Raw genomic sequence first — 12,721 nt, 5'->3', positions numbered from 1 at the left:
GTTGTTTTTAATTACACTGATATTCCGCCCGATATCCTTCCTCTATTGGATCTCCTTGATCCATATTGACTCCATACGATACACCCTTCTATCTTTAAGTCTTTCTTGTAATCAGCCCAAGTTTCTACAAGCCCAAGGATGTCCATTTCTTCCAGTTGCTCTTTAAAGTCATCGTTACCTATTTTTCTCCATACTCCTTCAATATTAACACATGTTACCTTTAACTCTAGTTATTTTTTACTTCTATGTTCTAAACTCCCTGACTTACTTCTAGTCATTCTAGATCTTTCCACTTCCATTATACTCCCCTCCGGAGAGCAAATAACGTCCTTGTCTGATAGTTCTTCTGTGATTTTTAATCTACTACCTGAACCCATCCCCTTCTTCTGAAAAAAGTCTTTTAGACTCACTGACCTACGCCTGGAAGTATCCTCAGCTCCTCCACGCGGCGCAGCTGTTGACATCCGGCTCGCCTAGTCGTTCCTCCCACTATTATTTAACTCCACTGGAAGATCTGACGTAGGCTGTTGAGTCACCTGTCCAGGGTTATCAACCCCAGCACCGCACGTATACTCTGGAATCCCTTGTGTCATCACTCCTTCACCATGCACTTCCGCTGATGACCCAAACTGCTTACTTCGTTCCTTAAACATATCACCCAGATCACTGACCGACCACGTTCTCGCCCAGGTATCTCCCATCACATGCAAGCGGTTTCCTCTTACAAATGCCCGTAGATTCGATTTTCTTGCTTGTCGTAAATGGAATTGTAGAACTCTTTGCTCTTGGAGGCTTTTTCTGTCCATATCCCTTTTTATCAAAATTCTGCTGCCCTTCAAGTTCCTCGCACTATTCAAAATTCGGCTTGCCATTAATAAGGAAACAAACTTAATTCTAACAGGTCTTCTTCCCCTATTCTTTACCATCCTATACACATCACCTATCTCCCTTTCGGTACAATCAATGCCTAACTTCTCTCTCATTAGCTTAAGGACAGAGCTCATCAACTCCATCTTAAATTCTCCTTCCGTCAGTCCGTAAATAATAATAATATTTCTTCTCTACTCTTCCTCCGTTCTTCTGCTATCTCGCCATTGAAGTACCTGTATTTGTTCTTCTAGCGCCTGAATCCTCTGATTTATTATAGCTCTTTCTTCCTTGTCTTCTCTTATCTTCGCCTTTATTTCTGTTAGACGTTTAGTTATGCTGTCCTTCATATCGTTGATTTGTTGGAACCGATGACTAATAGAGTAGCCACTATAGCTGCCGCCATCAACAGTTCTGTCAGTCTTATTCCTGTATTAAATCCTAATTTACACTCCGTCTTGATCCACTTGACCCGGTTGTGCCATCGCCCTATCACACTTCTATACTGCTGCACTGTTACGCCCATATTGCTTTTCCTGCACATCCGGACCGTTCCACGCACGTCTGCTCACTAGCTCAGCTCAGCAAAGACTGACCTCTTCCCCCCCATCGTTGTCATAAGACCTATCTGTGTCGGTGCGACGTAAAGCAAATTTTAATAATAATAATAATAATAATAATAATAATAATAATAATAATAATAATAATAATAATAATATTCGTTTCGCGTCCCATTGTGTACTCTTACGTTTTTCAGAAAGGCCGAGGTGGCGGGAATTCGTACTATAGGCGTTCCTTTACGTGCAGGTCAAATTGCCGACACGAGGCTGAAATATTTGAGCCCCTTCAAATACCACTGGACTTAACCAGGATCGGCTAGCAAGCCAGATAAACAACCAAATGTCTTCAATCATGTTTGGAACCGGAATTTATCGATTTGATTCCATCCTTTTGTATCCTCTTTGGTACATATCGCAGATACACAATGTAAAACATCTAAAAAATATTAATGTAGACCTTATTCTTTCCGATCACTTCCCCCGATACACGAGACAGGAATTCTGCACATTATATCTGAGTAATTACATTGACACTCACCTGTCGTACTTGAGAAGACCCAAGAAAAGTTTTGTGAAGTTCCAGTCTTTCCTTCTTTCATTAGTAAAACTGCCAACATCGTCGAGGGCTGACAACACTGTAAAATTAACAAGACAACACAGGGTCAGCTTACGTGTACGAAATGCATATCATTAAAGGTAAAGTGCAGCCTGCGTCAGATAACCTGAGTCATGCTTCAAAGGGGAGAAACGGGAAGAGAGTAGCATGCCCCGCAGGTAGAACACAATTATTTCATCGCAACAATTTCGGGAACAAAACCGTTATAGAATGAAACCATCGGAAGAAAATGGCAGTTTCAATCGCAGTGCCATTCTGCAGTAGCGTTGTTCACTGGCACCAGTCAAGTAACGTTTCGATTAGAAGCAAAAAAAAAGTACAAGTGCCAAAATTTACAAAAAAAAAAAATGAGTTAGTATGCGGCAAGTGTAAGGGAAGAACCAATACGTTTGGTGGCAAATCAGATGCTGATATGTTCTGCAATATATAATTTTGTTTCAGAACCACTTCATCAAACGTATTTTGTCTGGCGATAGATGGACACAAGTACTCTTATAACTCTTTGTCTCCAAACTGCTTGCTGGAGTAAACCGAAGGATGCAGTTGAAAAGCAAATTTCAATGGATCCGTTTATAGAAGGATCACAAATTCACTCTTTACTACAAGTGCTCGCTCAGTGAAGATCTCAGAATTAGAAAATTAGAGTAGGCGAAGCTTTATCTGACCATGTAATAATTAAGAGGGGAATTCGTCAAGGCAGTATTATTGGAACTTTATGTTTTCTTTTAAATATGAATGACATGAGTAAAGAAGTGGAATCAAAGATAGGGCTTTTTGCGAATGATGTTATTCTGTGTAGAATTATAAATAAGTTACAAGATTGTGAGAAACTGCAAAATGATCTCGACAATGTTGTGAGATGGACAGCAGTATGATGATAAACGGGGTTAAAAGTCAGGTTGTGAGTTTCACGTCCTCTCAGTTTTAATTACTGCGTTGATGGGGTGAAAGTTCCTTTTGGAGATCATTGTAAGCGCCTAGGTGTTGGGGGTAATCACATAGGGCCTAAATGGGATTGTAAATAAAGGTTACAGATCTCTGCACTTGGTTATGGCGGTATTTAGGGATTGTAGTAAGAATTTAAAGGAGAGGGCATATAAATCTACGGTAAGACACCAACTAGAGTATGGTTCTAGTGTATGGGACTCTCACCAGGATTACTTGATTCAAGAATTGGAAAAAATCCAAAGAAAAGCAGCTCGATTTGTTCTGGGCGATTTCCGACAAAGGAGTAGCGTTACAAAAATGTTGCAAAGTTTGGGCTGGGAAGAATTGGGAGAAAGGAGACGAGCTGCTTGATTAAGTGGTATGTTCCGAGCGGTCAGTGAAGAGATGGCGTGGAATGACATTAGTAGACGAATAAGCTTGAGTGGTGTCTTTAAAAGTAGGAAAGATCGTAATATGAAGATAAATCTGGAACTCAAGAGGACAAATTGGGGCAAATATTCATTTGTAGGAAGGGGAGTTAGTGATTCGAATAACTGACCGAGGGAGATGTTCAATAAATTTCCAATTTCTTTGCAATTATTTAAGGAAAGGCTAGGGAAACTACAGATAGGGAATCTGCCACCTGGGCGACTGCCAAAAATGCAGATCAGCAGTGAATGATTGATTTTGATCTGGAGTTTGAAACTTATGGCATAAAAAACATAAGTTTTGGCGTGCAACAGCCTGTGCCTTAACTTAACCCCTTTGTATGAAGTGCCTCCAGAAATCACCACTGTAAATTAATATGATTGACTGTCTCTTGTGCAATATTTGCCGCCAGTTCGCCATGAATTTTACAAAATACTCAAGCATGGCCGACAGAATACGTCTATGCTGCAGTGACGTCTTCGACAACAGCGGAGGACAATTATAAGGTCATGGAATACTTCTGGGAATCAGATTAATAATTATTCATACCTCACATATGAAGTATCATACTTATCACTGATACTTAACATTATTCATTCCTACTCCTAGCCCTTCCCTGTCCCATCGTCGCCATAAGACCTATCTGTGTCGGTGCGACGTAAAGCAACTAGCAAAAAAAAAAAGAATTAAGTAATTTAATACATATATATTTACGAGATATTGTAATGGGAGTTGAATCATGACTGAGAAATGATATAATGGATGAAGAAATATTCTCGAGGAACTGGAGTGTGTATCGTAGAGACAGGATAGGAATGGTAAGAGGGGGAGTATTCATTCTGGTTAAAGAAGAATTTGTAAGCTACAAAAAGTTAAAGATGACAAACAAGAAATTATAGGTGTAAGGCAAACCTCTAAAGATAATAGGCAACTTGATGTCTTTGGAGTGTACAGGCCGGGAAAGGGTAGCGTTGACGCTGATACAGAATTATTTGAAAAGATAACCACCTATGTGGGAAACGATATGGGAAGGAACGTGCTTGAAGCGGGCGATCTCAATTTACCAAATGTCAATTGGGAAGGTAATGCGAACGACAGGAAGCATAACCAACAAATGGCAAATAAGTTAATATAGGAAGGGCAGTAGATTCAGAAAGTGATGGAACCAACTAGAGGGAAGAATGATGGTGATGGTGGTGATTATTGTTCTAAGAGTAAGTACAACTAGGCAATCATCCTCTATTTCTTTGCTGGTAGCTTTACGTCGCACCGACACAGATAGATTTGATGGCGACGATGGGATACTAAAGGCCTAGGAGTTGGAAGAAAGCGGCCGTGGCTTTAATTAAGGTACAGCCCCAGCATTTTCCTGGTGTGAAAATGGGAAACCACGGAAAACCACCCTCAGGGCTGCCGACACTGAGATTCGAACCCACTGTCTCCCAGATTCAAGCTCACAAACGAATCATCCTCCTAGAGGGAAGAATATTCTGGATACGGTGCTGGAAAAACCAGATGAGCTTTATAGAGAAACCGAAGTAATAGATGGTATTAGTGATCACGAAGGTGTTTTTTAGTAGTTAAAAGTAAATGTGATAGAAGGGAAGATCTTAAAAGTAAGACTATTAGGCAGTGCTATATGGCTGATGAAACATGCAAGAGGGAGTTTTTAAAAAGTGACTATGATCGCTGGAAAATTGTAAATAAAAATGTAAACAGACTCTGGGATGGGTTTAAAGCAATTGTCGAGGAATGTGACAACAGGTTTGTGTCTTTAAAGGTGGTAAGGAATGGTAAGACCCACTATATTACAACAGAGAAGTAAAGAGACGAAGAAGGAGGTGCAGGTAGGAAAGAAATAGAGTTATAAATGGCTGTGAAAGTAAGGGGAACTTGAAGGAACTTACTAGAAAAATGAATCTAGCAAAGAAGTCAGCTAAGAATAACATGATGGCAAGTATAAATGGTAGTCATACAAATTTTAGTGAAAAATGGAAAGGTACTTCAAGGCAGAAACAGGTTCCAAGAAGGACATTCCTGGAATAATTAATGAACAAGAGGACTGTGTATGTGAGGGTCTTCAAAAGGCAGAAGTATTCAGTCAGCAGCATGTCAAGATTGGTGGTTACAAGGATAATGTCCAGATAGAGGAGGTGATTAACACTAAAGAAGTATTAAAATTTACCTATGATAACAATGACATTTACAGTAAGATACAAAAGTTGAAAAGTAGAAAAGCAACTAGAATTGATAAGGTTTCGGGGTAATGCTAAAGACAATGGATTGGGATATAGTACCAAATATTAAGTACTTATTTGATTATTGTTTGCAGGAAAGAGCTATACTATATGAATGGAGAGTTGCTACAGTAGCCCCTTTGTATAAAGGAAAGGGTGATAGACATAAAGCTGAAAATTAGAGGCCAGTAAGTTTGACATGCATTGCATGTAAGCTTTGGGAAAGCGTTCTTTCTGATTATATTAGACATGTTTGCGAAAATAGTAACTGGTTCGATAGAAGGCAGTTCGAGTTTAGGAAAGATTATTCCACTGAAGGTCAACTGGTAGGATTCCAGCTAGATATAGCAGATATCCTGGATTCAGGAGGTCAAATGGACTGTATCGCGATTGAACAAGTAAGGCATTAGATAGGGTAGATCGTGGGAGACTACTGGCAAAAATGAGTGCAATTGGAATAGACAAAAGGGTGACTGAATGGTTAGCTATATTTCTAGAAAATAGAACTCAAAGAATTAGATAGTAGGTAAAGCTTCATCTGACCCTGTAATAATTAAGAGGGGAATTCCTCGAGGCAGTACTATTGCACCTTTATGTTTTCTTATACCAGGTGGCTCTCGAACGCCGTACTTTCTACTTATAAATGTACCGCATGCATAAGTGATGTGTGGGGTGTCTACCAACTGATTTTAAGAGGGGAACTACTGCCAGCGGGCAGGTTACGTCAGAATATGAAGAGATAAGAAACAGTCACACTCGCAGCATGTTACTCAGCGGTGCCGGTCGAATGCACCCCTTGCATTCGTAAACATCGTTTTCGACCGCATAGTTCTAGGCTGGTGTACGGTACAGCCGCACTATATTTGCTGTCTGCATATCGGCAATGGCTAGTGTGATCAGCAGCAGTGAATACATAGACATTATTTTAAGCTGGGCAAACTGGTCGGAATGCAACAGAAGCTCCACACAGACGTACGCCTTCTACACACATATTTTGCCGAACAGTATTCGTTTTTGTTCCACGCAATCATCTCTTTTATCGAGTTGAATGTTTATACGTGTCTAAATGAATAAGTTATTAGATTTCATTTACTGCATCTTTGGCGTGTCTACAAACAGTAGCGGCGGTTAGGGGTTGGGGTGAGGAGGTACAGTCACTCCCACACGCACTTTGTAGAGTAAATATGGCATTTATTCCATTTTAGCCAGCTGGAACTAGGAATTATTTTTAAAAAAGCTATTTGTACAAGCCTTTTTGTCTTACATGCTAAATCTTTCCTTTATTGTATAGCGCTACGGCATGTAGTGGAGACATTGCATGTGCTGTGAGGAAGGGTAGTAGGGGTACAAATGTTTGCCGAGGTCGTGGCCACGGAGTTATAATTCACCCGCTTGCCGCGCGCATTCGTCAGTCTGGCAGTCTCTTTATTGTCTGTTAGTTTCTTAGTGTGTATTCAAATACTAAATGATTATTAATTGCATAATCATGCCGTACATCTATGTAATTGTACAGGGCGATCTGGCCGTGGGGTTACGGGCGCGCATTTGTGAGCTTGCACTCGGGAGATAGTGGTTTCGAATCCCATTGTCGACACCAGTGAAGATGGATTTCCGTGGTATTCCATCTTCATACCAGGCAAACGCTGAGGCTGTACCTTAATTAAGGCCACGGTTGCTTCCTTCCCATACGTTCTATCTGTGTCGGTGCGACATAAAGTCAATTGTAAAAACAGATATATTAATTGTAATTGTAATTTCAACGCAAGAGAATACCAACTTTACATTCACCGGACTAAATTATTTCGTTTGTATTATGCTTTTTAATAAGTAAATGTAATTAATCAGCCCAGTGGATTAGGCCTATTCGTAATAATAGTTTTTTGATATTTTGATTCAATGCTGTATAATAAAATTTTCACCTGGTCTCACAAACATACTACGGGGCATTTACTTAACAAATAACATAACACAAAGAAATAACTTAGGAACGTTGGTATTAGCTTCTGTTGAAATACGATTACAACTGAATATATATTTTTTTTACAATTGGCTTTACGTCGCACCGACATAGGTAGTATTTATGGCGACGATGAGACAGAAAAGGGCTACGCGTGAAAAATAAGCGACCGTGGCCTTAAATAAGGTACAGCCCCAGCACTTGCCTGGTGTGAAAATGGGAAACCACGGACAAACATCTTCAGGGCTGCTGACAGTGGGATTCGAAACTACTATCTCCCGAGTGCAAACTCAGAGCTGCACGCCCGTAACCCCACCGCCACCTCGCCCGGTATAATTACATAGAAGTACGGCATGATTATGCAATTAAAAATAATTTAGTATTTGAACACTCACTAAGAATCTAACGGACACTAAAGAGACTGCCAGACTGATGAATGCGCGCGACAAGTGGGTGAATTATAACTCAGTGGCCACGACCTCGGCAAACAATATATACCCCTACTACCCTTCCTCACAGCACAGGCAAAGTCTCCATTACTTGCCGTAGTGCTATACAAATTGGTTAGCGGCGACGAACAGCATTTTGTGCGTATTTCCGTCAATAATTATGTTATTACTTAAAGAAAATAAACGAAGGAATTAGCAGATAAGATTACAAGGTTTGTACAAACAAATTTTTAAAATAATTCCTAGTTCCAGCTGGCTAAAATGGAATGAAAATGTAATGTGTACTCCACAATGTGGAGAGGGGGGGCGACTGTCCCTCCTTGCCGCACCCCCAAATCGCCGCTACTGTTTGTAGACACGCCAAAGGTGTAGAAAAGGAAATCTAATACCTTATTTATTTATACACGTGTAGATATTCCACTCGATGGAAGAGTTGCATGTATGAAACCAAAACTAATACTGTTCGGTGAAGTACGTATGTAGAAGGCATACGTCTGTTTGGAGCTTCTGTTGCATTCCGACCAGACTGTCCAGATTAAAATAATGTCTGTGTATTCACCACTGCTGATCACACTAGCTACTGCCGAAATGCAGACAGCAAATATAGTGCGGCTGTAGCATACACCAGCCTAGAACTATGCGGTCGAAAACGATGTTTACTAATGCAAGGGGTGCATTCGACCGGCAGCGCTCAGTAACATGCTGCGAGTGTGACTCTGTTTCTTATATCTTCATATTCGGACGTAACCTGCCCGCTGGCAGTAGTTCTCCTCTTAAAATCAGTTGGTAGACACCCCACACATCACTTATGCATGTGGAACATTTATAAGTAGAAAGTACGGCGTCCGTGCGCCACCTGGTATATATCAAGGATATGAGTAGCTAGTTGCTTTATGTCGCACCGACACAGGTAGGTCTTATGGCGACGATGGGATAGGAAAGTCCTAGGAGTTGGAAGGAAGCGGACGTGGCCTTAATTAAGGTAGAGCCCCAGCATTTGCCTGGTGTTAAAATGGGAAACCACTATGTGTAAATGTTGCAGTCTCATGTTTCACAGCGTTGTCAACGTCCTCTCGTATCCCCAACAGTCTTCCACGCAATGGTTCTTTCAATTTGGGGACGACGTCAAAATCACATGAAGACAAGTCCGGTGAGTATGGCGGCTGTTCCAGTACTTCCCACGCTGTTATTGTTTCGCGTGCCCCTGACCGCACGCCCAACTCGCCCGGTGTTTGATATGAGTAAAGGAGTAGGATCAGAGATAATAATAATAATAATAATAATAATAATAATAATCATAATAATAATATGTTTTATTTATTTTGGCAAAGGTAGGGATGTACTCCCTTTCTTACACTTAACCAGTCTTAACGTAGAACACTTAATAATAACTACTGATGATCATAATATGATAATGTTAACAGTAGAAACAGTAATAGTATTAATAAAAGTAACCACGCTTAAAAAAATCATATCATCTATATAATAGGGCCTACACATCGTATGTAGAGTACATTAAAAATATATGAATAATGAATACTATAGCTACTACTTAAGAGGAAGTTTAGAAAATGTATGGACTTCTACAGTACACCGAAACATCGCCTTCAATTGAGGGGTGAAGAGAAGGATTTGTAAGAAGAAGAAGGATAAGAGTAAGAAGAATATCTGTGAAAGGAATAGGGAAATAATGATGAAGAGGCGATAGGAGGAGGTGTTTTCAGGTCATAATTTGATGATTCGTGCACGTTTACCTAGTATTTCGACAGAGGCTTGTTTAAAAGCTGAGCTGCTGGACATGCTTCTGACGATCACTGTTAAGAGATTCCATTGTCGGGCTGCGGTAACGGTGAATGATTTCGTGTAGATTGCTGTTCTGTGTACAGGAAGGGATAAACACATGGTGGAGCAGGATCGGGTATTTTTGTTGTGGTCTGTGGAGAGGAGCTTCATGCGATCACGGAGATATTAAGAATATTATGCAAAAAGCAAAGAGTATGAAGTGTGCGTCGTTCTTTCAGGCGAAGCCACCTGAGGCGTGTGTAAGACGGTGTGACATGGTCAGCATAACGAAGTCCACATATAAATCTTACACAAGCATTCTGAGCACACTGTAATTTGCTTCCCCAGTCTACTCCTAGGTTGTTATAAACTATATCGCAATAATCAAAATGAGGTAATGCGAGTGATTCCACAAGAATGTTCTTTAGTTTAAAAGGGAAAGTGAATTTGAATTTACTGAGACAGTGTAGCGTTCCGTATATTTTATTCTACACACAGATATAGTTTGGGCAGACCAGGACAGATGTTCGTCAAATATTATACCAAGATTTCTTACATTTTGACTATACTCTATGGGAGTACCACTTATGGACAACTGTGGTAACGCTGTTCGATTGAGTTTGCAAAGTAATTTATGGTAATCAATAATCATTGCCTGGGATTTTGATGGACTTAATTTAATCCGTGATTTTTGGCCCATATGTCTATGGTCATCAAGTCTTCATTCGGGTAAAGTGTTTCTGAGTGTAGGTTTTCCGGTTTGCTGAGTATACAGTATATATCTCTAAAGCATCTGCGTATAAGTGGTATTTACAGTGTTTTAATCCGGGCTGTGCCATTTATATACAAAGAGAAAAATAGGGGGCCCAGTACAGATCCTTGTTGTATTCCTACGTCAACCGTACGCCAATTTGAATATTCGTTGTTGTTGTTGTTATTAAGTACACACTGCCGGCGACCGGTGAGATAGGAATGGATCCACTGGAGTGCGCTCGCCGAGAAATTTAAACTATTTCATTTGGATACAAGTATGCCTCTGTCAACACTGCCGAAAGCTTTACTAAAGTCCAATAACGCTAGAACTGTCAGTTGTTTGTTGTCCATAGCTTGCCCTTATGTCATCCGTGACATGTGTTAATGCACTGCAAGTGCTGTGTCTCGGTCTGAAGCCGGACTGGAGGAGACTGTGCTGAGTAAGATAGTTGGCAATCTGCTTGTGAACTATGAATTCTAAGGCTTTTGACAATATGCATAAGATGCTAATCGTCCGACAGTCACCGACGTCCTTTGCCAGTCGTATTTTCGGAAGCGGGCGAACTATGGCCATTTTCCATATTTCCGGATAAGTCCCCTGTTGCAGTGAATAATTAAATGGATAAATGATGTGGTGGAGAATTTTCATGAGCATTTCGTGGCGTATATTATCTACGCCCCTAGCCTTGGTCTTGATGCATTTTATTGAGTCAATCACTTCTTGTGGTGTGACTGAAATAAAATTTATCTCTGTGCGGTGGTGGCGTATTATCGTACGGATTAATTGTTTTCCCTTTCAGGACCGGATTAATTCCCGTTGGCGAAATGAAATGGTCGTTTAATTCATCTATGTTAACATTTAGTTCTATATCAGATTTCTGGTTATTGATGATAAACTATTTAATAGATTTCCACATCGTCGCAGCGCGTACGTCTGATCTAATCAAGTTATGGGCGTAACGTAGTCTAGCACTTCGATAAGACTATTTCTGTACAGAGTAATAAATAAGTTAAAAGATTTTGAGCAACTCCAAAATGACCTCGATAATGTTGTGAGATGGACAGTAGGCAATGGTATGATGATAAATGGGGTTAAAAGTCAGGTTGTAAGTATCACAAATAGGAAAAGTCCTCTTAGTTTTAATTGCTGCATTGAAGGGGTGAAAGTTCCTTTTGGGGATCATTGTAAGTACGTAAGTGTTAATATAAGGAAAGATCTTAATTGAATAGGGGTAATCACATAAATATGATTGTACATAAAGGGTACAGATCTGTGCACATGGTTATGAGAGTATTTAGGGTTTGTAGTAATGATGTAAAGGGCAGGGCATATAAGAGTCTGGTAAGACCCCAAATAGAGTATGGTTCCAGTGTATGGGGTCTCGCTATTCTGGAAGAGGTGCCTTCAGAATAAAAATCAAAATTAACGCAGATAAAACCTAGGCGATTTTATTCTCAAAAAGAAGGCCTACAGTTGATCATCTTACTATCAACAATGTCCCACTGTCCTGAACCAATCAGATAAAATATCTCGGCTAAGCAATGGACAAAAGTCTCACATGGAGTAGAATTATCGAACAAGCCCTGCAACGAGCCTCAGCTCGCGTGGCTGCCCCAAAACCTCTGCTTTACAATAAATATACCTCTCCAACCATGAAGAGAAATATTTATCAAGCCTGTATTAGGCCCATGCTGCTGTATGAGTGTGAGGCCTCGTGCTATATCCCTAAAACTCCCTTTTCAAAATTAGAAACCTTTCGAAACAAATTATTACGGAAGATGATAAGAGTCCCCATCCTGAGATCTAACAGACGGATACGATCCGAACTTCGTATTCCGACTCTTAGAACTCAGGTAACGAAGATAGCTAAGATGAACAAGTGTAGAATCCTGCAAACCAAGTCAACCGTACCGGGCATCTCACTCCTCAAACATGTCATAAGAACCAATAAACCCAATACTTGGCTCAAACATCGTGGCCCTTGGCTCACTTATGACCTGGTCTGAGTAATATTTCGGATTATTCCAAATCGCACCATCTCTCTCACTAAATAAAATCAAAATTTGACCCTGAAAGAGGCTGTTTGTTAAGAAGCTTGGCCTTCCCTCATCCACACTAAATAACAATTATAAATAATTTTCCA

At 40.3% G+C, this 12,721-nt stretch overlaps 1 protein-coding gene across 1 annotated transcript in view; it reads right to left on the bottom strand.

Annotated features, from left to right (window-relative positions):
• Nucleotides 1–12,721, bottom strand: part of LOC136872319 (endothelin-converting enzyme 2) — a 274,577-nt gene that overhangs the window by 199,779 nt on the left and 62,077 nt on the right. Inside the window, exon 4 of the mRNA XM_067146134.2 lies at nt 1,966–2,062. Coding sequence (XP_067002235.2) covers nt 1,966–2,062 — 97 coding nt within the window. The remainder of the gene's footprint in view (nt 1–1,965; nt 2,063–12,721) is intronic.

The sequence above is a fragment of the Anabrus simplex genome, chromosome 4 (genome assembly GCF_040414725.1).
Source record: "Anabrus simplex isolate iqAnaSimp1 chromosome 4, ASM4041472v1, whole genome shotgun sequence".
In the NCBI taxonomy this organism is placed as follows: domain Eukaryota; kingdom Metazoa; phylum Arthropoda; class Insecta; order Orthoptera; family Tettigoniidae; genus Anabrus; species Anabrus simplex.
This window is presented reverse-complemented; position numbering and strand designations above follow the sequence as displayed.